The sequence below is a fragment of the Podarcis tiliguerta genome (assembly GCF_965153285.1).
Source record: "Podarcis tiliguerta genome assembly, chromosome: 8".
In the NCBI taxonomy this organism is placed as follows: domain Eukaryota; kingdom Metazoa; phylum Chordata; class Lepidosauria; order Squamata; family Lacertidae; genus Podarcis; species Podarcis tiliguerta.
The window spans coordinates 54,964,524-54,992,022 of NC_139541.1; the positions used below are offsets into that span (position 1 = coordinate 54,964,524).

The 27,499-nt window shown below is 49.3% G+C and overlaps 1 protein-coding gene across 3 annotated transcripts in view; it reads left to right on the top strand.

Moving 5' to 3' along the window:
* NHSL3 (NHS like 3) overlaps nt 1–27,499 on the top strand; it is a 72,377-nt gene that overhangs the window by 37,366 nt on the left and 7,512 nt on the right. For 2 of the 3 annotated variants that reach the window (XM_083453016.1, XM_083453017.1), the window contains exons 2-5: nt 23,026–23,181; nt 24,628–24,683; nt 26,680–26,800; nt 27,130–27,246. In XM_083453016.1, the coding sequence (XP_083309142.1) occupies nt 23,026–23,181; nt 24,628–24,683; nt 26,680–26,800; nt 27,130–27,246 (450 nt within the window). Of the gene's footprint in view, nt 1–14,752; nt 15,083–23,025; nt 23,182–24,627; nt 24,684–26,679; nt 26,801–27,129; nt 27,247–27,499 lie in introns of those variants that run through there. The other variant, XM_083453018.1, reaches the window with a different exon arrangement.

The following is a 27,499-nucleotide window of genomic DNA, read 5'->3' on the forward strand; positions in this document are numbered from 1 at the left end:
TTCCACATGTGCAGTCTGCGAAATTTTCCCGTTTTGGAACTATGATTACATAAAGGAACAGGCAGGGGGCCAAACTAGACATGACACCATTTGAGCAATGAGCAATTGTGCAAGTCCTTTTTTATATTTTAAAAACTGAATAGCAGATACGGCATTGGGATTGGGAATGCAGGAGGGTGGATCTGGCAAAGTGTTAAAGGCCCCCTTCCCCTGCTTCCAGCAGCATCCTAATCTGCAGTTTAGTACAGACAAGCCAACACCATCCACAAATTGCTAATTGCATGAATGGTGTCATGTCTAGTATGTGGAGTCCTTTGACCTTGACCTTCGCGATACTCTGTGAAGTGGGTGAGACTGCTCTGCAGCAGATGGTTTGAGGTTTGCATTGGGCTCAGCTTGTTGCTTGTCCCAGCGCCTTCCTTCTGATTTCTCAGGGTTGACTGTAAATGTCTTGTAGTGCATGGCCAAAGCTGAGGTTGGTTGCTGAAGTGGCATACAAGGTATACACAGTGGGCCCAGGTTTCAAACACTCTCCAGGACATACAGGGAATCCACGCAGTTTAGAAGTGACCTAGGAAGCTTGTGCATGCAGATGGTGGGCAGAAGAAAGGGAAGGGAAATAATTTTAAAATGTCATTTTTTAAAAGAGTGGGACTTAATCTGGGGTTAGCCCGTGCATTAAGCAGCACGGCAACAAACAGGAATTCTGCAAACAAATGCAGCAATTGGAAAACTTTCCTGCTTATTGTGTTGTGGCTTCCAGAGACTGGGATTCATAAGCATTATGGCCCCCAGCTGTGAAAGCAGAACATTAGCTGTTGATAGCCTTGCCGTCCATTAATCTGCCCAATCCTCTTTTAAACCCATCCAAGTTGGTGTGGCCATCACTTTTCATGTTGAACTTGTTGCTCATGAGATGCAGCTGAACTCCAGCTCCCATCATCCTTGCCTATTGAGCATGCTGGTTGAGTCTGATGGGAATTTGAGTTCAAGAACATCTGGCATAGACAATTCTGAGCTAAGTGGACCAATGGTCATAAGGCAACAGCTTCCTGTGTTCCTAAAGCAGACTTTGCCAACCTGGTACCCTCCAGATGTTGTTGGACAACAACTCCCATCAGCCCCAGCCAGCCAACAAGGCTGTACTAAAGCATTTCACATCCTGTATAGAATGGGATGAGTGGCATGATCCCAGACAGTAATGATAATGATGATGATGATGATTGTTGTTGTTGTTGTTATTGTTTCTGTTTCCCTAAAGGAGCCCAGGGTGGCAAACAGAACCCACCTTTAAAAAAACCCCCAAGCAAATCTCTTCACAGCTGAATAAGTTCACGGCTGCCATTTGCTTACAGCAGGGGTTTGCTGTCAAGATAGAACATGAGGGCATGGGGCCACAGCACTGTACTTAAACCTTTCCTGGGGTTAAGGTAAGAAAGAGAAGTTTAAATCTTGCCAGTGCATCAGAAGAGAGCAGTCTTTTATCTCAGGTAGGCCTGTGTGTTGTCAGTCCCCATAGCAATCCAGCGAGATGTGGGCAAGGCCAGACAGAGGCCCTTCCTTTGAATGCCACATTCATCCCCTGACAAAGGAGGAGACGGGGCCTCTGCTGATAAGGCATATTGTGGCAGAAGAGTCGGCCACATGTGTGAACAGAGAGAGGGCGATAGCAGGGAGTGGTGGCGGTGGGGCAGGCGATTGTCTGGAAAACGTGGAGCGCGTTTTGGTCTGTTCTCAGTCCTAGCGCCATAGCAACCGATCATCGGAGGCCGCAGAGCAAAAGAATGTGCATTGTGTTGCTTCAGCGGTTTTTCAGGCGCTCAGCTGGGATCGATTGGTGGGGGCCGGGGTGTGTCTGCCCCTGCAGGATGGTCTAAGGCTGCCTGGGGGCCCCCCAATTCTCCGTGTGTAGCAAAAAAAGGAGGGGCAGTGGTGCGGTTGGCTCCCTGTACTTCCAGTCTCTGAGAAATGGGAGAGTCTTGGCTGAAAAGGCAGGAGAAGTCGTTGCCTCAAAACAGTGAATTAATTGGGGAAGGTGTTGTCATTGTGGGACACAATCCACCAGGGCATCCTTGAAGTGAGGGAGAGGAAATAGAGGTGTGTGTGTGCATGCGCTCAATGCCCATGACTGTGCCTTGGTTCCTCGTGTGTAGGGCTTATGTGTGTAGGACTATTATGGGAATAAAAATGTGGGTGGGGGGAGGGTTAGAGCCATTTTGGAGGAAATATTACATAAAAATGCATTAAATAAGTTAGATCTGATTCCCTTGCCCCCGATCAACTATGTTTACAGAAGTACATCTGTGAAATTGTGTCATGTTCAAAACAATAGATTTCACCAGGAAATGTCACTGGACAGGCTGGTGCACTCTGCACATGTTTAGCGGTGTTCCCTTCTTTGTTTTGTTGGCTGAGCCCTGGCACTGACTGCAGACTGTAGGGTTGTTCATTTGCCCAGCTGGTTTTTCCTTTGCTCCAGGAAGCTTGCAATGTTTCTTCTTCCTCATACCAGGACCTTAGCAATTAAGTGCTTGGATGCATTAAGCAGCCTTTGATCTGAGCGATGCTCCAAGATGTCTTCCGCTGTGCCTTTGGCTGCTGCGTCTCCTCTAGGTGGCCAGAAGGGGGCAGAAGCAAACTCTGAACTGAGGGGTGGGGGTGGTATTCAAGCAAACACCCACTGAATATTTTGGTTCTGCCATTCACTGGGCATCGCTTTGACCCCTAATCTCTACGATTGAGGGACCTGGTTCAGTTATTTAGTAACGACAGAAAGGCACTCAGCACAGGCCTTGTGGCACCCTTTTAAAAAAATTATTCATAGACTGAGCCCTGGCACAAGTTAAGCCCAGAATTAATTTGGAGAGTTAATCAGGGGGTGTATGTGTGTATTTTCAGGTAACTAAAATGAGATCTCAGGTTGGGCTGAAGTCTTAGCCCTTGAATGTTCAGTTCCTCTTTCAGTACCACCCTGGTTTGGTGCCCCAAATATTGCACTGCAGTGCATTGCCTTGGAAACTGCCCAGTTGCCTTTAGGAACTTCTGTTGTCCAATCTGAGCTGGGATGTAGCTCCCTCCTGCCCCTTTTGACTTCTGCTATCACATTAGCTGGAATCCGTGCTAGGAAGGCCTTGGAGGCTATGGAGATAGGAGAGCAGGATCACGCCCTTATGGGGGAAGGGCACACCAGGCATGCCACTGAGTCATCCTGGTGGAATGCAGCCTGTGGCCAGATGCCACCCATTGGGAACAAGGTGTGTGTGTGTGTGGGGGGGACATCTGGTTTACAGGAAGGGCTGCTGCTCAGTGCATCCAGAAGGTCCCAGGTTCAATCCCTGATCTGATGGCATCTCCAAGTAGGGCTCGGAATATCCCTTGCCTGGAACTTAGAGACCTTCTGCCAGTCAGTATAGAGAGTGTTGAATCCTGTGGACCAGTGGGTCTAACTGGTGGCAAGGCAGCATCCTATATGCTTATGTGACTTGAAGCACAGAGGGGGAGGGGTTTCCCTGTCTGGAAATGCTTCGAGGGGCTAGTGTAGGGCTGGGGAGTAGATTGACTGACCTCACCTGAAAGCCACCAGCCTCTTTGGACTGCTTCCTCCAGGACCTTTGAAGGTGACTTGCACCATGTCCCTTCGCAGGCACAGAGATGCCCCACTGGGGATTTTTGTGGGAGAGCCATCACTATTGTGCCATTCAAAGATGTGTAGTCCTACCCAGGCAAATTCACAGGACTGTAGAAGTGTCTAGTCCAACTCCCTGCAGTGCAGGAATCACTGCCAAAAAATCCCTGACAGATGGCCATCCAAACTCTGCTTAAAAACCTCCACTGAAGGAACGCGTCCACCACCTTCCTAGGGAGTCCGTTCCACTCTTACCACCAGAAAGTTATTCCTAGGATTTAGTTGGAATCTCCATTCTTGTCATTTGAATCCATTGGTTCGGGTCATCCCTTCTGGAGCAGCAGAAAGCAAGCTTGCTCAGTCTTCCATGTGACAGCCCTTCAGATATTTGAAGGTAGCTATCATATCCCCTCTCTGTCTCCTCAGCTGTTAATCCTCTTTGATTTAGAAGAGGGGGGTGCAGAAGGAACTTCTTTTTTTCATCTAAGCCAGTTTCCAGAATGAGAAGAGAGGTGTCCAGTTTGAGAGGAAGAGCCCCAGCTAATGGGCAGCAGAACAGCACCTGCTTGACAGGTAAAATGTCCCAAGGTCAAGCCAGTGGCATCTCCGGTCAAAAGGATAGCAAGGCTGGGAAAGGCAGTTCCTGTTATTGTTTGTTGCTGTTGTTGTTAAATTTTTTACTTGCCCTTCACCAGCAGGTCCTAGGGCAGGTCATAGCCATTTAAAAGTCAGAATTAAAAACAATTAAAGCAAATTGCAGCCACTGGAATAGGGTGGGCCCTGAAAACATACATCTCACGTGTCAAAGGACAGGGTGAATATTCGGCATTCCCCGAAAGCTGCCGCCTGCACCTACCTCTGTGGGGAGGAGGAGGGTTCCATTACGGAACTTATAGCTGAGGTAGAGCCAGCCCTTCTCCAACACAGTGCCCTCCATATATTTTGGACTACAACTCCCATCAGCACCTGCCAGCACAGCTGTGTCATCCAAGGCATAAATTGTGCATGCCAGTTGCCAGGGGCACCAGGATGGCAAAGGCTGAGTAGTGAGCTAAATGCCGCAGTGGGCTGACTCGACACAGGGTACCTCCATGTGGCAGAATTGCACCCCATTGCCCTGTTTGTGACGTTGTAAGGGATCCTAGGGCGCCTGTACCTTTTAGATTCTGCTCCGCTCCAATAACACTCAAACAGAGCTACAGTGATACCTCGGGTTAAGAACTTAATTCATTCTGGAGGTCTGTTCTTAACCTGAAACTGTTCTTAACCTGAAGCACCACTTTAGCTAATGGGGCCTCCTGTTGCCGCTGCGCCGTCACTGCACGATTTCTGTTCTCATCCTGAAGCAAAGTTCTTAACCCGAGATAATATTTCTGGGTTAGTGGAGTCTGTAACCTGAAGCGTATGTAACCTGAAGCGTATGTAACCTGAGGTACCACTGTATTACCAAAGCATCAGTTGTGTTCTAGGCTTTTTGTTCCTTGGGACTCTTGCATATCTAGTTTAGGAGAGGCAGTTGTGATGCAGCCCCTTCCCATAGCTCCCTGAGTGATGTGTGGTCTGAATGTGATATCTGTCAGTCAGTCAGTCAGTCTGTCCGTCTATCTATCTATCTATCTATCTATCTATCTATCTATCTATCTGGAATTTGCCATTATATATATATATACATATATATATATATATATATATATATATATATATATATATATGAATATATTCACTTTCGTAGATTTTCACGGGTACAGGAATGCAGGTTTTGGTGTCCTCGGGTGTCTTCCCGTGTAAAAGTTGGGGTGTCTAGGCGACGTTTCGACGAGGTCTCACTCGTCATCTTCAGGCTGGTGCTTTCGGCTTCTTGTTACTGGAACAGAGCAGGATCTCAGTGTTTGAGTTCCTATAAATACTGTTGAGGAGGTGTGGTGTATAGCCTCCAATGTTCTGGGCAGAGAGGAGGTTCCCAGGCTAGTGTGCCTTTTCTTCTTTTGTAGCCAAACCAGGGTGGCACCTCCGGATGCTGCACCCCCCTGCAATCCCTACACAGATCTGGCTGGCACAGGCCACAAAACCACAGCTCGCCCCTATACACGAAGCCAAGCCAGAGCACAACCAAGTGCAGTACAGCCATCTTCTCAGAAAAACTCTTCACAAAGTTCAAGAGTTCAAGACACGAAGGCTTTAGCAACTAATCCACACCTAATGACCCACCTAAGCGGGATTCAGGAAATCACTCAAGAAATCACTCAAGATATCCCTCAAGTAATTAAGGAACAAAAGAAGAAAAGGCACACTAGCCTGGGAACCTCCTCTCTGCCCAGAACATTGGAGGCTATACACCACACCTCCTCAACAGTATTTATAGGAACTCAAACACTGAGATCCTGCTCTGTTCCAGTAACAAGAAGCCGAAAGCACCAGCCTGAAGATGACGAGTGAGACCTCGTCGAAACGTCGCCTAGACACCCCAACTTTTACACGGGAAGACACCCGAGGACACCAAAACCTGCATGAATATATTCATTGTATATTCAATATATATATATATTGTTGCAGTTTAATCCTGAATATATCCAAGAGCAACCAGGCTGGTGACCTCCAGTTCCCATCAGTCCAGCAGTATCATGCAGGGACTGATGGGAATTGTAGTCCAAAACACCTGGAAAGCCTCCGGTTGAGGAAGGCTGCACAATAGCATTTCTTTGAGTTTTGCTGTGAACACGATACACTGCCCACGGAAATCCCACAGCAGAGTGTGATTTAGCTGTGAAGCCTACACTGGAGGGGATTGCACTCGATAACCCTTTGGGTCTCTTCCAACTCAACAGTTCTATTATTAAATTTCTATACCGCCCTTCATCTGAGGATTACAGGGTGGTTTACAATAGAAAAACACAAAAATGCATACCATAGTAATAGACAAATACCAGACCCCCCGCCAGTATTATTGTTTATTTAATTTCTATGATTCTGTGACTCCCTAGTAGGGAAAGGAGATCACTTGTCCTGCCTGAAATTGAGCTTGTGTGGCATGGGAAGACCGGGAAGGGACTGGGACATCCTTTCCCTCTCAGACGGTGACCTCTGCTTCCCATCTGCATAGGAAATATCATCTGGCCCTGGGCTGCTGCATGAACAGGCTCAGTTCCTGCAGCAGGAAGAGTTCCACATGCTGTGTTGCTCCTGGGGTTCCTTCTCCTTGGATGCCGCCCTTCTGTGGCCTAGCCTGCCTTCTCAAGTGGCATCGCAACACGAAGGCAGGCAGGCAACCTCCTGCCTTTTGCTGTCTCTCCGGCTCTTCCTGTTCAGCCTGGGAAGTCTGCCTTTAGACATAAACCAGTTTGGTAGCTTTTCTAAGAATGGAGGGGAAGGCAGGGAGGCCGACTGGCTGACCCAGGGAGGAGCAGGGGCTGATGATGTGGCAGGCTGCCATGCAGGTGCTAATGCTGTAGTGCCCAGCTCTCCTTTAGCCAAGGCCCCAAAGCACATTCTGCCTGAACTCTCCAGGGCGTGGAGATGTGCTGCCCTTGTTGTGCATTGTGGCACAACAAGAAACCACCCCATTCTTTGGCTCTCTTTGCAGTTGTGAAGTGCCAGTGCAGTGCCCGTGAGTGTGTTCCCTAGCGGTGCCCACAGCCTCCCCCTCTCTGGCTGAAATTAGGCTTGAGAAAGAAGCCATTCATTGTGGTCAACAGGGGGGTTTGTAGTACAAACCGGAGGTTTGTATATATTATGAAACAGAAAGTGATTAAAATAAGTATGCAAAGTGGTTGCCAACAGATATGAAGGCTGTGCAGGTACCTGGACTGACAGGTCATTGGATTACAGTGCTACCTCAGGTTAAGTACTTAATTCGTTCTGGAGGTCCGTTCTTAACATGAAACTGTTCTTAACCTGAAGCACCACTTTAGCTAATGGGGCCTCCTGCTGCCGTCATGCCGCCGGAGCATGATTTATGTTCTCATATTGAAGCAAAGTTCTTAACCTGAAGCACTATTTCTGGGTTATCAGAGTCTGTAACCTGAAGCATATGTAACCCTTCTGGCGGTTCCCTCACTGCGAAAGGCCAAGTTGCAGGGAACCAGGCAGAGGGCCTTCTCGGTAGTGGCGCCCGCCCTGTGGAACGCCCTCCCATCAGATGTCAAAGCGATAAACAACTACCTGACATTCAGAAGACATCTGAAGGCAGCCCTGTTCAGGGAAGTTTTTAATATGTGACATTTTAGTGTATTTTTCATCTTTGTTGGAAGCCGCCCAGAGTGGCTGGGGAAACCCAGCCAGATGGGCGGGGTACAAATAATAAATTATTATTATTATTATTATTATTAACCTGAGGTACCACTGTACTTCTGGGAGAAAGAAAGGCAGGGAAAATTACTGTTGTGGTATAAGAAAAGAGGCTGGGCACAATGCAGGAGGAGAAACCGAGATCAAAGTGGATATAATTATTATATTCCATGGTGCAACCTGCTTGGCTTCCGTGGGCGCTGAAGCTGTCCACAGAGGTCATCTGAACTTTGCGTCTTCAGGACGTTTGTGGCGATTGTAGCATTTTGGGTGTCATGTGGGAACCTCAGAGAACCATTCCCCTCTCTTTGCAATGCAGCGACATCCATGCCTCAAAACCAGCCCTGGACCTCTTGATGCCATTATTCATAAATCATTTTCTAGAGCACTTTCTGGCATGCGCGGAAGTCCATAGCTATGATCTCATCTATGCTTGGTTGTCTCCTGCTGGCCGTTTCCTCCTCATGCTTGCTGCTTTCCTCGCACATGACGAATTTGGCCCCAGGAATCTCCTGCTGCTGCTCCAAGCCGAGCCTGAGTTTTGTGATGTATGAAAATTGGAATGTGTTTGGGGAGAGTGACGGAGCTGGGGTTACAGAGTTCAGGCGGCAACATGCACGTTATTCTTCATTTCGGTGACACACGCTTGAGCAAATGGGAATGTAAGAAAGAAGCATGTGCAAAAAAATTATTTATGCCAGTGCTTATTGGAACTAAAGACCTTCACTTGAACATCCACTTTCATGTGCAGAGGAGAAGCATGTGTATGAAGCATGTATCTTGCCACTTCATGGCCTGTGCAAAATCCTCTGGACAAGGGCTTCATAGTGTTGTTCACCACGGAGGGTACAGAATGGACAGGAATTAATAAACTATAACTGAAGTAAGAGCAGAGAAAATGAGGTGGGAAGACCGACAAGAGAGATATTATTGGTGCAAGAAAGAAAGTGATCGGGAAGTCTGAATTATAGGGGGTGGGTCACACATGTCCCTACCCTGACAGTGAATTTTACTGAATGCAGTGGGATTTTCCACTGGAATGGTGGTTGCATATGTGTGAGCTTGTTCTGTAGGACAATGTTGACTTTTGGACACCAATTGGCAATGTCAAACAGCTGGCTGGATCACACTTGCATGTCTTGTTATATGACAACCACAACATTGCATGTTTGGGATTTTGTTTTGTTTAGTTTAGTTTCTCTTTAGAGAAAAGGTGAGTGAGAGGTGACATGGAGAAAGTGAGCAGAGAAATGTTTTCTTCCCTGTCTAATAACACTAGAACTCATGGACATCCAGAAATGACTGGCTCATCTTTTAAAAATGTAAACGATTAAATAGGCCTGCTAGCATAAAAAGGCCTCCCAAGAGATACCTGAAAGTTCGCAGTGAGGATGTTTTATAGTGCAACCCCTAGTGTGGCTGTGCCATATCATCAATAGTCCAAAATACACTTGCTTTTCTGTATTGCTCTCTCTCCCCCAGAACGCAGGGCACAAAGTGATCCACATCCATTCTCTCAGTAACAGCCTTGCAAGGGTGTCTAGTATTGCTGGGGCTGTAACTTCGGTGGTGTGGCCTGAAAGGCCCGGTTGATTATGATTGCCTGTGGATGCAAAGCGGTGTCACTGTAGGCTGGGTTGGGCAACCCTTTGTCTCTCAAGAGCTACTTTCTCAAGGGGATAATCTGCCAAGGGGGAGGCTGTATGCTGATGGGGAGGCCACCCTCTTTTCTCTCCTCCACATCCAGAGGACTGCAGGGGGAAAGACTGAGTTTGCAGAGGGCTTCTGAATTTAGGCCATGGGCTGTGGATTGTCCTCCTTGGCATCTTTGTTGTGAAACGGTTAAATCAGCCTTTGTCAACCAAGTGCTGCAGCTGGGGCTGATGGGAATTGTAGTCCCAAACCTCTGGAGGGCACCAGGCTGGCAAAGGCTGCCCTGTATACCTTACACTGGAGAACAGAGGGGGAAGCTAGTTCAGTTTTAGACCAGAAGGCCTGTGTAGACACCCTTAAGGAGTTCAATGAGTCATCATTTGAACCAGGGACATCCTGGTTCACAGTCTTTTCGGTGCTGCCCCAGCATCACACAGTACAGCAATCTAAAGGTGCTTCAGTTATGCCAGAGGTTCAGGACCGATGAGCAAGTCTGATTTGAGATGAGCCACTGGCTCTGTCTGGGCATGTTGCTGGTAGAACAAGAGGCTGCAAATGAAAGTCAAATTCAGCAGGAAATCAGCAGCTATTTCTGGAAAGCCTGGGAGGGCTTCTCTCCCTGTTTAGCCTCTTTCTTTTGATATTCTAGTGCCCAATCAGTCTGGGAGAGAATCACAAGAGACAAGGAGCTTGGGGTGAGTGAGGGGAGCGGGTCGCAGTGAAACCATTTTGCTGCTTGGGAGAAGAGCAAGGCAGGTGTGCAACAGTCACCTGCACTTCAGATGCTTCTGTTTTAATTCAGTTCACCTGCTGCAGCTTCCCCCAAAGAATCTTGGGAACTGCAGTTTGGGGCAGGGCAGGGCGGATGATAATGCTTCGGAAGCCAAGAAGCTCCTAATTACACAAGGCTAAGAGTCAAAGGGGCACGTGGCACGTTAAAAACTATGATGGTTTTCTGCATCCTTTGCCCTACAGGTGTTTTGTACTGAAATAGACCATCACCCCTGGCATTCTGGCTGGAAATTGTCCAAAACATCTGGAGGGCAAGCACCAAGTTGGCAAAAAGCTGCCCTACTTCTTCAGAGTCAGCTTAAGAGCTGCATTGTCCAGAGCACCAGGAACAACTTTTCTCTTTCTTCTTTCTTTCTTTCTTTCTTTCTTTCTTTCTTTCTTTCTTTCTTTCTCTGGAAATATTCTCTCCCACCCCTTTTGCTAATGGCACATGAATGTTTATTTCTGCCTCAATGGTGGTGTGGCTTGGTCATCTTATGCCCTGGACTTTAGGTAGCCATGTGCATTACTTCCATTGTGAAGCACCACATTTCAGATCCTCCCCACTGCCATTCCCTGCTTTGCAACTGCTTCTACGTTCCTGACATGTTAGAGCAACAAACAAACAAAAAAGCAACTTAACAAGCCTGGTTTTTTAAAAAAAGAAAAGAAATGCTCTGAGCATGTGCAGTTACACTTTTGAAGCATAGCACAACAGAAGTAATCAATCAATCAATCAATCAATCAGTCAGTCAGTCAGTCAAAACAGAGTGTTTTTGTTATGCTCTGTTGACCCATAAACAAAGTGCAACTACAAAATCACAGCCTCCATGGAGCCCATTACTAATTATTAACACTGGCAAGCTAGCAAGTCTGAGAGGTAGGACAGCATTCTGACTTATTGCTCGCTGTTCTGGGATAGATTTATTAAGTCCCCTTAAGGAAGATGCTCAGTAGGGTCTGTAACAAAGGGAGCCGCCGCCTGGTAAGAGGATAAGTTATGAGTTCTCTAACCTCTTGATAAAAATCTACAGTGGATGAGAGACTGTTTGAATCTCCAAACAGTTACAAAGGGAACTCTGGCAAATCTAAGATTTTGGAGGATGAAACAATAAAATGAGTGAATGAAATTGCTTTTTTATACTTAGGTATATTAAGGGAATTTGTATACGGCATATGCGCTTGATTGAGGCAGAACCAAGTGAAGCCCAGTGACCACAGGAATGAAATGGAGTTTGATTTTCTGCCTTGAGGCTAAACACATTTACTTGTGAATGAGCACTGTTCTGATGCAGAAAAGGAATATATATATATATGGAAAAGAACAAAAAACCATGAACGTGCTGCGATAGCAACCAGTGCCAGTTCTGCTATGGGTGGTCATTTTGAGGCCGTGGGGGCTGGGCTAAAGAGCCCTGGACTTGGGCTCAGAGACCCAGCCCTGCTCAGCAGGTAAATAGAGACTGCCTGGACCTGGGTTGCTATAGGGTTTTTATTTTCTATTTTTTGCCCTTTAATAATTTCACACAGGCTGATAAATAAGTACTGTAGAGCAGGGGTAGGGGATCTCTTTCAGCCCACAGGCTGCCTTCTCTCATGGGGAACCTTCCAGGAGCCGTCCAGGGGCAGGTGATAACAGCAGCAGCAACAACAACATTTATACCCCACCCATTTGACTGGGTTGCAATGGATGTGGCTATTAACTTTGTACAGTAAGGCTGCATTACAGAGCCACACCATACATTTACAGCATGTCCAACACACATTTAAAGTGCATGACTTTCCCCAAAAGAATTCTGGGAACTGTAGTTTGTTTGGGGTGCTGGAAATTGCCACTCTGTGAGCAGGGAAGCTAAAGTTGGGTGGGGGAGCCATGTGCATTGAGTGGCTCTGCCCATACAACCCATTCACTGCTGCAAAGAAAAGGCAAGGACACATCCTGACTAGGCAAAAGCACTTGAGGGCACGGAGCAGGACTGGGGAACGGTGCAGCCTTGAGGGGAGTCCCAACGGCTGGACAAAGGGGCCCAGAGGGCCAAATCATTCACCACTCACAAGCCTGAGGTTCCCCACCCTTGAAGTGGAAGGTGGCCTTTGCCTAGCAGAGTCCCAGTCCTGGTTACATTTCCTTGAGCTACACCGTAAGGAGAACTCTCAGGATGGAGACCCAGAGATTCATGGGTTATGCTGAGGGAGAAGGGGAAGGCCCAGAAAGAATGCAGGAGTCTCTGTATCTGTCTCAGAAGCCCTGGGCAGGACGCAGCCACCTTAAATAGATGATTAGCTTGGCTGCTGTCCGAGGTGGTTGTTTTGTGATGCCATCAAGTTACATATTTTTGGAGCAATACAAACCTAAGGAAAAAGCTCCTGCCTGAAGGAAGTTACAGTCGCAAGTAGACAGAGAGAAGGCAAGGCCGAGGAGAGGAATGTCTGTAATTCCACCTAGATGGCTCCTCAGGGTTGGGTTCAGTTGGGGGTGAGCACTGATAAGTCCTCGCCCCCAGTTGCCGCCCAGGGACTCTCCCCAAGTCATACACCTTACTGCCCCTGCCTCCCATCCCCAACTTAGTGCTCTCCATATATTTTGGACTATAACTCCCATCAGCCTCTGCAGGGGCTGATGGGAGATGTAGTCCAAAACGTGGCACAGGGGCAGGCATTTCTAATGGATCACTTTGTTGGCTTGAGTAGGGTCCCTCTCCATCCTTTCCCCCCATCCTTGTCTTAGCTCTCCATTTGGTCACCCAAGTGCCAGATGACAATGGGTGTTGCCAGAGCCAGTGTAGTGTAGTGGTTAAGAGCGGTGGACTCGTAATCTGGCTGCTATGGGTTCGCGTCTCCGCTCCTCCACATGCAGCTGCTGGGTGACCTTGGGCTAGTCACACTTCTCTGAAGTCTCTCAGCCCCACTCACCTCACAGAGTGTTTGTTGTGGGGGAGGAAGGGAAAGGAGAATGTTAGCCGCTTTGAGACTCCTTAGGGTAGTGATAAAGTGGGATATCAAATCCAAACTCTTCTTCTTCCTGGACAATGAGCAAGCAGCACCTCTTCTCTCTCCTGGCCCTGCATGCTTGGAGCGCCCCTTGCCTGAGTGCCTTGCCGCCTGCCAGATGGCGTGGGCCTGACCTGCCTGGCTCTCCCCTCTTTCTAAGTGGCCTGATGAATATTCAGCTGTGGGGTGGGGGGTGAGGTTCTCCAGAAGGGTGAAAAGAGGACCCTGACAGCTGGCAATGAAAGGACTTAATTTGCTCTGAAAAGAAAGTAAGAGGAAGAGCTGAGGCTGAGTGGAGTTTAAGAAACGGAGAGTCTGGGAGAGGCAGGCATCCCCAGCTGGAGAAAACTGCTGCAGAGAAAGGAGCCTGCATTGATGGCACACATTTCTGCATTTGGAACTTCTGGCTCTTCAGTCCTGGTGCCTGAAATCTGTCTGTGAGGGAAATTTACTCTGCACGCCCTCAGCTGCACATGGGGATGAGTGCCTCTCCTGTGTGGGGAAGCTGCACCTTGCTATGGGTGTGGGGGAGTGTTAGTGCAATGGAGTCCAGGCACAATGCAGTGTTCACACATGGCAAAGAGGAACGGGAGGGGAGAGAGTGTCGCAGCAGTTCCAACTTTGTAGCAAGAGGATCATAGGAAGCTGCCTTATATTGAGTCAGACTCACTGGTCCATCCTGCTCTGTGTTGTGTACGTCAGGGGACTTCAACCTTTTCAGACCTAACCAAATGTGCATTTGGGAACCCATTTTAAAAAATATTTTACCTTATGTTTGCATAGTGCTCCTGTTGCAACCCACCTTGAGTCAGGCCCTGTCCCACCCATCTGTTGAAGACCAGGGGTCTACACTGACTGGCAGCAAGCGTCTCTCCAGAGATGCCAGCGATTGACTCTGGGACCTTCTGCATGCAAAGCAGAAAGCCTAACTTTCTAAGCGGCTCCCTGACGGGATTCATGTGTGCACATTTGCTGCTGCTTCCTCACTTTCTGGCTGTTGCAGAGGAGCCTGGAGTGAGGCCCCTGTGAGGGGTCTGCCTGAGACAATGCCCCCTCTTACTGTGGTCCTTTTGCCCCCCACCTCCAGTCAACAGGTGAGGAATGGGTGCTCCTGCGAAGCTGCCCAAGTTGTGTACTGTTCACATGTTCGCTACTCACTAGTTGTTACTGTTTTTACATTTCCAAACCTATTCTTAAAGCCTTTTTGTTGTTATGCTCCAAAAAGGCCTTTACAGGTGAGCGGTTTCCCGAGTGCTTGCGCAGCCTCAAGCAAAAGCGGTTTTGAATGGGGTACCCTGCGAGGAGGGAATTGGGCCTGCAAGACTCGGCTCTAAGCCTGGAGGGACCGCGTCCCTTCCTCCCGCCCAGATATTGCGGGGGGAGGGGCTGGGAAGCGGAGAAGTCGTCCCCCCCGTCGCCTCCATTGTTGCCCGCGCCGCCTTCTGAGGACCCCGACGGCGCTGGCGGCGGCAGCGGCAGCGGCGCTCTCTCCCTTTCGGCGCCCAAACCCTCCCGGGGCGAAGCGGTGGCAGCGGCTGCGCTGGTCCCGCCCCGGCGAGGGAGGCGGCCGACGAGGGATGCTGAAGGAGAAAGGGACGAAGAGGCGCCTCGCCTCACCGTCGAGGGTTGGCTGAAGAGGAAGAGGACGCCGCCGGAGCAGCTGCAGCAGCCGCCCGGAGCGGGCCGGGCCGGGGGTCGGGATGGTGGTCTTCCTCGGGAGGAACCTCCCGTCGCTGCTGAAGCTCTTCAAGAAGAAGGGTGAGCCGGGCGCGGCCGGGGCAGGGAGGCGTCCCGCCGGCGGGCTGGGCATCGGGGAGGGAGGCGAGCGAGCCCGAGACCCCCACCCTCCTCAGTCTTTGTGAACTTCTTCGGGGTCTGCCGCCGAGCGCAGGATCGGGCTTGCCCGGGGATTTCCCGTTAAGCCCCGACCCCCACCTCCGCGCAAGGGTGTGTAGATTTACTCGAGAGTAAGTCTCACAACCCCCCGCTGCGTGCGTGCGCGCGCGCTTAGGATCGCAGCCCTGCAGTGCAATCCTTACGGGTCTACTCGGAAGTAAGCCCCACGCGCTTCTTTGGAATCGGGACTTTGGGGTGGGGGGTAAACTCGGGGAGGCGGCTGACTTGGGGGTGCAGCTGAAAGACCGGAAACCCTGGGCGGCGGAGCTTGCCCTTTGTCACCGTCGGGATGTTCCGCCCGGGGTTGGCATTGCAAAGGGGGCTTGTGTCTGTGGAGCTTTGGGGAGGGGGCTGGGGGGGGGAGGTATGTGCCACCCGAGGCCCCTCTGCACGGCGTCCTTAGGATCCGCTTCCCGCGTCTGCCCCAGTCAGCGGTGGGGAATCTGCGTGGTGATGGAGGAAGGGGGGGGTGACTGGAAACAGCATCCCCCCACCCCACCCAGCGTGTCTCTCCTGTGTTCTTTTGCAACAGGGTGGAGGTTCCCCCAGCCCCCCGGTTGTTCTCAGCTGCCTTGTTGAAGCCAGCAGCATCCAAGCTTTTAGGAAGCAGGGCTTGTTTGCCCATCTCTGCAGCGATTCTGCAGCCTCCTGCCTCTCCCCCCACCTTTCTCCGCTCAGATTTTGTTTTTCTCCTCTTTGGATGCTGGAAGCAAGAGAGGAGGATGAGTTAAATCTGATTCGGCAGGAACTGAACAGTTGCGCGTGTGGCGGTGGCGGCGGGAGCTCCCCTCCCTTTGCTCTTTTTTCCCTCTTGCTGGCCGTGGGGTAGAAATTGCAAGGTCAACGCAGCCTTCCTGAAGCATCTCAAGGTGCACTTTGAGAAGCAGCCTAGCTCAGTGGTTAGCGTAGGTGTAACCTAGTGTGGTCTCCCAGTTCCACATGGCTTTTCTTTATCACAATGCTGGCCCTACATTAAATGTGTGGCCGTCTGAAGAGACACAGAGATAATTTATGTTCATCTTCCCCACCCCAATCTACTGTTTCGTGGGTTTTTGAGACTAAAACTCCCATTAGCCCCAGCCAGCATGAGTTATAGTTCAAAACAGCTGGAGGGGCACCAGGTTGGAGAAGATCCAACATTTTAAAGCACCAAGTATTCTACTTGTGGGAGAAAGTTGCAGGAATCCAGTTGACCTGGGTTCAGAAGTTCTTCTCATTGTAAGGCGAGGCAACATTTAACAAAAGATTGGAGGGACTTTTGCGAACTAAGAGCATTACTTAGAAGTGAGGAGTACCTCTCTTCATGGGCATAGCCAGGAATTTTGTTGGGGGGACAGACCTTTTGCTTGTGTGGAGGGGGGGCAGAACCCCCACTGTGTATTTTTATTGATTTTTTTGGGGGGCAGCTGCCCCTCCCTGTCCCCCTAGCTATGCCCATGCCTCTCTTGAAACTGAAACCATTTTTGGTGAAGCATCCCCACAGCAATCTGAACAGCCTTGGAACAACCCCAGCTTCTACGGGCTTCACTGAATAAGGAGGTTTAGGCACATGTTAGACCTTTGCATGCTTTTATGTGCTTTGATGGGCAGATCCTGATTCACCTGCTGCATATATCTGCTCTCATAGAACACTACAGTGCTGCTAAGTCCCAATTTAGATGATGAGATCAAGTCCTGTGCAGTTCCTGGTTGCTGTTTGGCATCCTTTCTCTGGTATCCTTTTGACCTCAGAGCCCCTCCCCATTCTGTTCCCCAGCTGTGTGGTTCTCCATGGGTCAGGCACCCTAGACAGGTTCCTTTTGCTTTCCAGAGAGAGGTTGGTGCGGAGAACCTGCTTTATTTGCTTTGCTTTGCATTTGCCCAGGGAAGAGAATGGATGTATGAGCAATACTTTAGCAAAGAGGCTCCATCAGTATTGATCTTGCTCTTAACACAGAGAACAAAGATGGAGCTTGGGGGGGGGGCAGCGAGTGGCAGAACCAAATCCAGTGCAGAGTCAGCATCTCCAGGCCTGCAGGGATCGAGGTGACCTTGGAGGAAAACGGTTCACTTCTCTCTCATCTCGGCATGGGGCTGGGGGCCTTGTGCAGGCAGGGAGATTCTCCCATTCTTTATTTTGTCTGGGTTTTCTGTGTGTCGGGGATGGCGAAGCTGTGGCCCTCCAGATGTTGTTGGACTCCATCTTCTGACATGACCAGTGGGCAGGGATGGTGGGAGCAACTCCCGAAGGGCCACAGGTGCTCAAAGCTTTTCTTAGCTCCTGTTGAAATCTTGTGATGTTGGTAGTCTTTTAGGGCTTGGTGTGTGGAGTTCCCTGCTCCCATTCCATAGCCCAGTCCACTGAGTCCTTAGCCAAGGGGCAGATCCTGGTAGCTCATATCCGGCAGGCACTTTTCTGCTTGTTGTCTCTCCTGATGACTTCAGGCTCTCCAGCAATGAAGCAGTCTCTTTCCTGTGGGCTTGGAATGAACTTTCTGTGTTAAGGTTGAACCTCTCATCATCAAGACGCAGAGGAATGTTAAGTAGCCTAATTGCCACCTTTGTGTTTGTTTCTGATTGATGCTTAGCGCTTGAGAGGCACATAATTGCTGCCATATTTAGAGGTTCAGTCTTCAGCATCCCAAATATGAAAGGATATGGGGGGTGCGAGCTGGGAAGGACTTCCCTTCAGGGATACTGCCGGGTGTGGGCTACGGCAGGGGTGGGGAGATGGGCCACAAATCTTTTTCTGAATGGCCCAAGTGGTTCTTGTGGGTAATGAACTTGGGGAGAAATTGAATGCGTATGCATGATCTGGGTTACTCGGTGGGATATTTGTTCCTCAAAAAGTCAGATAAATTTATCTAGGGAGCGATAGATAGGAACCATTGAGTAGATTTGTAGCAAGATCTGGTGAGGAACTTAACTGGGTAAATTAATTGAATTGGACCTGATTTGAATGGCTTGGGATGAGGTGCAAATGAATTTATTTGGGGTGATTTGCATAGGAAATTCTTTGGTTTTCATCCTACAACAAATGGAAATCTGTACGTATCAATGAGCACATGCATGTCCTATGCAAGTGCCTCCAATCTCTTTAAGTACATAGCAACGCTGCTTCTCTCTACCTGGGACCTTGGGCAGGAATAAACAGGACTGGGTTACTTAGACAAGTGGTCCAATTTGCTTCAGGTTGGTTTCAGGTGGTTTCAAACTGCTCTAACACCACACATAGCTCTTCTAGAATAGTCCCAACCGCACCTTTTTCAGGCAGCCCTAAGTGTGAAAAAAGGTGTAGCGAGTGTACAACCAGTATTGGAAGAGAGGAATAGTCGCTTCCACCAAAGGGCAATCTCTTAATTTGGTTCATCTCCACTTGGGGCAAGCCCCTTACCTGGTTGCCCTGTGTTTAAACGCCATTCTGAATGCTGTTTTGGAGTCCATGTTTGGCACACTGAAAATAATAAATATTTTTGTACAAGCAGTTGTGAGGGGCCCTGATTTGAATCAGGACTGTGGAGGAGGGGTCTAATCGGAGGCCCCCAGTCTAAATCTGCCTCCCTTGGAGCTGCTATTAGCCAGAGAGGGAAATTGTGTTGGTTTACAACCCACCACCCTTTGTGATGGGCCTAGATGCACAGAGACTAGAGTGGCAGAGTGGGTTGGGGGATGTTGTTGGAGGTGCTGTGCGTTTTTCCATATATCTCCATGTTTTGCAACACCTCCCCTATGCAACCTGTGTGGCCGTTGCCATTCTGGTGCCCACCAGATATTCGGATGACAGTTCCTATCAGCCAGGTGATGGCTGGGCTCTAGTTAGGCGTTCCCAGAGTATCAGCCAGCAAGTTGGGTTATATATAACTATCTAAATACCTCTTAAGAGCTGAGTGGGTGGGCAGAAATGCCTGGGGAGTTCCCGGGGTGTGTTTTGACTTGCCAGGGTAGAGGCATGCAAAAGCCTCCTATAATTGTTTGGAGACAGTGAAGAGTTTTGCACGAGGGCTTTCCTCTTGGCACAGTTTCCCTTGGCAGCTAAATTCCACACCCCCACTCTGAAGACTCAGGCAGGGTAATGGTGTTTCTGTCTTTCAAACCATTTTCATATAAAAGGTTAAGAAATGGAGTGGAACATATTGTCTGTCTTTTCAATAGTAAATGGAAAGGCAGGACTTTTTGCACGGCTTCATTCTTGTCCTGGTGTAGGATATTCCATTTAATCCCCAAACTGCCGGTAAGGAGTGTGTTGTTCTCACCAGCCATCCTGTGAAAGGAAAGAGCTTCCTTTTCAGTTGGCCTCTCCTGTCTAAATGATGGTGCCTGCTGTCAGTTCTCCCTACCATACCTCTTCCTAAATATGCCTTTTTAACGAGCTATTCCATCGTCTGCTTTTGGCTCTTCCACACATAACTTTTGGCCAGTGTGTCCTAGGCTGTAAATAAGTGCTCTGTACAGGAACAGAGTTGTGTGTTCAATAAAAGAGTCGTGGGAATAATCATCCATCAAAACTAGATACTTGCTTTTATTTTGGTAAAAGATCAGCAGCTGATATTCTTGGCATCATACTGTAGTCTAAAAAGACAAAGTTGTTCCCTTTGTGGCATCCTGCTTTAGCTGGCCAATAATAATAAAGTGGTACCTCAGGTTAAGTACTTAATTCGCTCTGGAGGTCCGTTCTTAACCTGAAACTGTTCTTAACCTGAAGCACCACTTTAGCTAATGGGGCCTTCTGCCGCCGTGCTGGCAGAGCACGATTTTTGTTCTCATCCTGAAGCAAAGTTCTTAACCCGAGGTACTATTTCTGGGTTAGCGGAGTCTGTAACCTGAAGCATATGTTACCTGAAACGTATGTAACCTGAGGTACCACCGTATAGTTGCTTTATTTCTAAAAGAATCCCAGGTTGTGGGGTTCTGACTAGTCAGTGGTTGTCCAGACTTAAAAGTCGTGATTTTTTGCCTTGATTGGACTAAAGGAACAATCTGGGTGGTTTGGGAGAGTAACTTTTGCCTGGGCAGAAAGGGCAGGGGAGCTGTTTTTATGCTTGCGTGCATAAGGAGGCAGGCCTGGAAATAAAAAACAGAGAGAACCACCAACAACTTAATCCCCTACTCAAACCCCGGAGGAAACATTTTCCATGCAGGTCCTAGCTTCAATTGGCATCTTCAGGTAGGGCTGGGGAAGAACCCCTCCCTCAAATTCCCAAGAGCTGCTGCGAATCAGTGTAGATGGTCCTGTGTTTGATGGACCAATGGGCTGACTCCAAATAAGGCAGCATCCTGTGTTCCTATGGCGACTGGCACACAGGAGCAAACTGTTCCTCTTTCAATAGGCTTGTTCGGGAATACACCCGATATCTGCTTCTCTGTCCTCCCGTCCCTCTGAACTCACCCCTCCCCTTCTTCTGGAAGGTAGCTGCTGTTGTTTTGGTGTGTGGCAAAATGTGCTGAGCACTGCCCCTTTAAGCTGGACTGCCTCGCTGGTGCTGTGTGTGTGTGTGTAAGGTGCACAGATATTTCTGGTATCAGTCATGTGATCCTGCCCTGGGGTGCTTTCGCTTATTCAGAGCGCTGGCTTTAAAGGCTCAGGCTTTGGACATGCAGAGCCTGCAGCCTCCCACTGCTGAGAGCAAGGGCAGTGAATGCTGGTGTCAGATCACCTCTGTCAGTGGAGAAGGGTTGTAAAGAGATCCCAGGGGCTGTCATGGTTACACTGGGCTCTCCTGCAGCAGAGATGCAGGAGTCACTAGTGATTCCTCCCAGCAAAATATTGAGGTACAGTGGTACCTCTGGATGCGAACGGGATCTGTTCTGGAGCCCCATTCACATCCTGAAGCGAACGCAACCTCTGTCTGCGCGGGTCGGGACTCGCCGCTTCTGCGCACGCGTGTAACGTCATTTTGAGCGTCTGCACATGCATGAGCGGCAAAACCCAGAACTAACGTGTTCCGTTACTTCCGGGTCGCCGCAGAGCGCAATCCGAAAATGCTCAACCTGAAGCAACTTCAACCCGAGGTATGACTGTACAGTGGTACCTTGGGTTACATACGCTTCAGGTTACATACGCTTCAGGTTACACACCCTGCTAACCCAGAAATAGTGCTTCAGGTTAAGAACTTTGCTTCAGGATAAGAACAGAAATCGGGCTCCGGCAGCAGCAGGAAGCCCCATTAGCTAAAGTGGTGCTTCAGGTTAAGAACAGTTTCAGGTTAAGAACGGACCTCCAGAACGAATTAAGTACTTAACCTGAGGTACAACTGTATTGCTTAAAATATCCCTCCAGTTTATCCTGTTTCTCCGCTAGGCAAAGTGGCTCATCATTGGAACATAAACATCCACAATAGATCAGTGAAATCATGCATGACAAGAGCAAGAGGCCAATGGCTGCAATCCTGAGTGCACATTTACTTGGGAGTAAGTCTCTCTGAGCTAGGGACGCGGGTGGCACTGTGGGTTAAAGCCTCAGTGCCTAGGGCTTGCCGATCGAAAGGTCGGCGGTTCGAATCCCTGCGGCGGGGTGCGCTCCCGCTGTTTGGTCCCAGCGCCTGCCAACCTAGCAATTCGAAAGCACCCCTAAGTGCAAGTAGATAAATAGGTACCGCTTACTAGCGGGAAGGTAAACGGCGTTTCCGTGTGCGGCTCTAGCTCGCCAGAGCAGCGATGTCATGCTGGCCACGTGACCCGGAAGTGTCTTCGGACAGCGCTGGCCCTTGGCCTCTTTGAGTGAGATGGGCGCACAACCCTAGAGTCTGTCAAGACTGGCCCGTACGGGCAGGGGTACCTTTACCTTTACCTTTTAAGTCTCTCTGAACTCTGTTGGACTTGCTTCCGAGTAATGCACAGCAAAGCTCTGCAAAGCTGGTGTCTGCTTGACTGGTCACTGGCTGTTCTTGAACCCTTGATCCTTGCAAGAGTTCCATGCAATGGCTGGGACGAGGCGTGGGGGGGGGGGCACAATCAGCACAGGTACCACTCCTGATGTTTTTGCAAAACTCCCCAACTCGTCTTGCATGTGCTTGGTTAAAATACAAATACAAATACTAATTATGCATAGCTCAGGCATTAAAATACAAAAGAGTTAGATGAACAGTGGCTAATACTGTCTTGGTAGTGATGACAATGGTCTCAACCATAATTGTAGAAGTTGTGACAGCTGATAGTAATTAGCTGTTTATAACTTTGGTGTTATGACATAACTGTGGTGTTGTGACAGTGTAATCATTGTGACAATGATTATGTATTGATAAAAAGATTAGATGTCCACATTCCCATGTCTATGGGTTAGCGGCACCATTCCTTGCCTTTGTGGGATCATGGCTATCCACATTTTACTGCGGGGCAACTGAGTCTAAGACTTGCCCCTGCCTTATGGACAGGGTGCTCCACCAGCAGTGATGAAGTGCATGGTGTGTGTGTGTGTGTGTGGTTGAGAATCCATCTAAAATGGAAAGCCTTTCTTACTGGTGCTCAGGATTTGGCACTTACAGTGCTTGGATTTAGTTTCTAACCTGGGAAGCTTTCAGTTGGTGGAACCAGATCTCAGTGGTAGCATACCTGCCTTGCATTCAGAAGGTCCCAGAAGGTTTGACTTCCTGGCACTGCTGGCTAAGAGACTCAGCTTGCAGTTGATGGGCAAGACTCTGCCTGATGCCATGGAGAACCATTGCCACTTAGAGCGAGCCATGCAGGACTATGTGGGCAAGTAGCCCAGCCTGATGAGTGTACACCTCCTTTTTGAATTGTGTTGTGGTGGCAGATCTTGGTGGAACAGAAATCCACCCATTGTTCTTGTTACATCAGGGATTCCAGGATTCTCCCCTTTCTCTTTCCAGGGGCTGCCAAGGCTGAAAATGAGAAGCGTCTGAGTGTCCAGTACAAGGCAAGGGACGAGCGGCCTGACAATGTTTTCTTCCCCAGCAACCGACCTCCACACCTTGAGGAGCTACATATCCAGGCCCAAGCTGGGCTCAAGTCTTTGCAGAACCAAGGTACTGAGTTGTGGGGTCGGCAGGAGGGAGTGAATGGGGACGGATGTGTTATGATGGACACTTAGGCCATTTTGTCTCTGAGCTCTCATAGAATCACAGAGTTGGAAGGGACCACAAGGGTCGTCTCATTCAACCTCTTGCAGTGCAGAAATCCTTGGTCCAACGTGAGGCTCGGACCCATGAGATTAAGAGTCTCATGCTCTACTGATTAAGCCATTTGCTCTGTTTTCCTTTCATAATACTCTTGGCACAAAACCTCCCTGGCCCAGGGTCCTCTGGGTGGGGAGCAGTTGCTTCTTTGCTCTCTGTTGTCACTTGGGATGCTAAACTATAGCATCAGCCCTCCCTCACGTTAAATGGTACTCATGTTCAGAACAGCCTGGGGCTGGGCTGTTGCGGAACCACAGCTTAGTTCGGTCAGAAACAAGTAGCTGTGTTGGCCTGATAGGAGAAAAACTGCAGAGACAGTTAAAATTGTGCCTGGCTCAAAATGCAGCATGCAAACTATCGAGCAGGGTCACCGATGTAGTGGCCACTAGGTGTTGCTAGACTACAAATCCCATCATCCCTCGATATTGACCATGCACAGAACTCTACCACAGGCTGTGTGTGTGTGTGTGTGTGTGTGTGTTTGTGAGTTTGTGTTTGTGTTGTGGGGTGGAATACAAGATTACTTCCTCCTTTTTTAATTAAATACAAACTAGCAATCATTTGGCCTAATGTGTAACTTGAAAGTTTGAGTGGTGCAGAATAGCTTTGTGTGGGCTTCTCAAAATGGATCATCATCCTGTCCCAGCTGAATCTGAATCAAGCTTTGTGCCTTGAGCTGATTTATAGGGTCTGGGCTTAGGCTTGGAATTTGCCACCAAAAAAGCAACCACCTCTGTGTACATGCAAAGTACATTTCCGATTTCCGTAACTGCTGAAGAACTGCACCCTCCATGAGCACACCTGAGTCAATGGGAAGAGGTCCCTCTGCTCCAGGCATGGTACATCATGTTTAGAACTGTGGCTGTGAGGAGTCCAATCTGCCTCCTTATACTACTGGGTGGGGTTCCTCCCTCTGCCCCTGATTGTGGTTCTGCCCACGCCGGAGATCAAACAGCACCTGCCAAGCATGGAAAGGCGGTTGCAGCTGCGCAGTGCCGGATGGGCAGGTTGCCGTCTCGGAGCAGAGTCCAGTGCCTGTGAGGCCAGTGGCCTGCCTGCCAGGGAGAGCGGCTGCCTGCTCTCTTCCTCTGAGGCTGGGTCATGAGCAGGATCTCCAGGAGGGTGCTTGAGAAGCCCCTTCCCTCCCAGGGCAGCAGGAGAGGCAAACAGGTGGGAGACTATTCCTTCCTGTCTTCTCTTCTCTGCTCTCGGCTGCCGGCACTCTGGATCAGCGCTTAGTGGCCTCCAGCCCTCCCCGGGCTGGCAGACGATGTTTTTTCTGCTGTTGTCTTTCAGAGAAACACAAGCAGAGCAAGAGGGTCTGGGACCACAGCGACACCAGCAGCATCCAGGTAAGCCGGTTGCGTGTCAGGCAGCAGCTTGTGTTGCCCCCTTTCCTCCACAACCCCCACGTGCGTGTCACACCCTTGCAGTGCCGTTGTGTATTTTCCATTGGCCTGTGTTGTGCTAACTTGCAGCGTCTTCACCACCACACCTGCCGCCCTGAGGATAAGATACCCAGGAAGCCTTGGGGTTGTTTTCCCATACGCCTCTTCCCTCCGCTGCAAACAGAAAAGCATTTGTGCTGTGTCCCTCCAGCCGCTGTTTCCTCTTTATAAAATGATCCTGATTTTGCACAATATGAGATCAAGAGCTGATCTTGTGCCTTCTTGAAATTGCCCAAAGGTACATGAGGGAGTCTGGCAGCTGATGGACACAGGAGTGGGACCTGGGAGGGCTCGGGAAGGTCTTCTTGTGGAAGGAGCCAGCAAATGCGGAGCCTCCACCAGCACTGAACTCGGGTGGGGTGAAAGCTGGCCTCTTCTCTTCTGTTTATCTTGGCTGCAACCTAGTGGACTTTGCACCGCACTTCCCTGCAGCTGCACTTCCCTCTTCCTAGCTGCTGATTCCCACAAATCCTGCCTTCGCCCTGCAGCCACTTCAGCTCTCCTTTCCTCGCAGATGACCCTTCCTGAAGGAGTGTTTGCTTCTTGCTCATGTAGCCTTTTTGGAGTTCAGGGAATAATAAAACCAGACAGGTCAGAAAGAGGAAGCCAGACTTCAGCAGAGAAGACTCTTCTGACCTCTTTCTTCCTCATGTTTAAGGTTATGCAGAATGGGTGAGAAACACCTCTCTCTGTGTTGCACACAGCAGTACCAAATCTGTGATTATTAATTAGCAAAAGCTTTAAATCTTTTTCTTTCTTTTTTTTAAAAAAAGAAACAGTGCTCTGGCTGATTGGCAAACCATATTGGAATATCCCCTTTTCTTCTCAAAAATATATTTGGTTGTGCAAAGGAATTTGAAGCAGCAAACAATCTCCTGCATGTTCTGGCCACTTCAGTGTTCAAGCGAACAGCTGGTGCTAAATTGAAATTCTGTAACCTGACAGTAAAACAAACAAACAAACCAAATTCTGCAATCTGCATGAAGTATGTAAGGGAAGCAAATGTGCATCCGGTTGCATCTGCTCCTCTTGGGTTCTGCAGGGCTCTGAAGTCCCCCATTGTGCTCAGCCCCCATTCCTCTGGCTTTTGAGATTTCAGCAGGCTTTCCAGAGCACTGCCAAGCATTTCCACACAGCCACAAGGCCTAGAAACTTTAAAAAGGGCACTTGAGACTCTTAGCGTCATGCTGCGCCCCGTGCCACATCATTTGTTTACATGGAATGGCAGGGCTTACGATGTCCTGATCATATAGCTGAGGAATACTGGCTTAAGTGGGAAACAAGCACCCAGGCCTTGTCATTGTCGGAGAGCATGCCTGCGGTTGGAGCTTCACCAACTGTTTTTACAAATGAGCAAAACCAAGGCAACTTCTGATGTGCCCTTTTACACTGATTTCATGGTCCTTTAATCAGAAAGGAGTTTGTGCCCTTGAAAGCAATGCCAAGGCCAGCCCAATGGCTTGGCTTCTGTCAAGCAGCGCCACCTGGCGGACAGGAAGGACGGTCCTGTCTGCAACTTGCTCCCTCGCTCATTTCATAGAATCAGAGAACTGTAGAGTTGTAAGAGACCATCAAGGGTCATCTGGTCCAACTCCCTGCAATGCAGGAATCTTTTGCCCAATGTGGGGCTTGAACCCACAGCACTGAGATTATAAGAGTCTCATGCTTTACTGACTGAGCAATTAATGCTTCTGTTTTTTTACGGAGGCAAGAGTGGGGCACAGCAGGCAGACTCTTGGGGGCTGCCGCCTCCTTGCCCTTGGAAGGATCCTGGGTAGGTTGGATGTCCATGCCTGTGAGACCCATCTCTGGGCTCCAAGGGGGGGACCTTCTATGGGTGAATAGGACTTGGTGGGAAATTCACCCTCTTGCCTTCGTTTCCTCCCCTCTCGGCATGCAGTCTTCCCGCTCATCCACAGAGGGTGACGACCTCTCGATCCGGAGTCAGACCCCATCATGTGCCACGGAAAGCACCTCCGAGGATGCCCTCTCGGTCCGCTCAGAGATGATCCAGAGGAAAGGTACTACCACCAGAAGCCTTGGGGCTGGAGGAAGGGGGGCTGCTTGCTGACCCAAAGGGTTCAGGGGCTGGGCTTGGTGCAGGGAGGGAAACTGCAGCTGTTTTTTCCAGAGACCACCACTACCCCTGCAAAATCTCAGAGGGTCTGCTTGAAGGAAGGGTCAAATGCATGAGCTGTGAAATATGCCTGTGTTGGGAACAAGCAGAGATGAGAAACTTTGCACATTAAGGCCCTCCACATTGGCAGACGTGAGCCATTTGACAGAGCATGCAGGGTTGGATATAAGGTCTCTTTTGCTTCCTTTAATTCATTCTCCCCCTCCATTTTAGGCTCCACCTTTCGGCCACATGATTCGTTCCCCAAATCCTCAGCAAAGGGCGAGAAGAGGAAGAAAGAGCGGAGGACAACTGTTCTGGGTCTCCCTCAACATGTGCAGAAAGAGCTGGGTAAGCCCAGTCAGCTTGGCAACTTAAAATGTAAAAAACAGTTTGGCGGGGGGGGGGGGGAATCTGCCTTTGCTCTGCAAAATCTGAATTTGAAAAGTGGAAAAACTGCAATCAGGGTGACTGATGGAAACTGGATAAGTATGCATGGACTTGAGTGCACACTTGAGTCTGGTGGTGTAAGCTGGGAAACTGCTTTGGCCAAACTTGTGGATTGTTAGGCTTGGCTGGGTGTGGAAAAGTGATTTGTGCACAC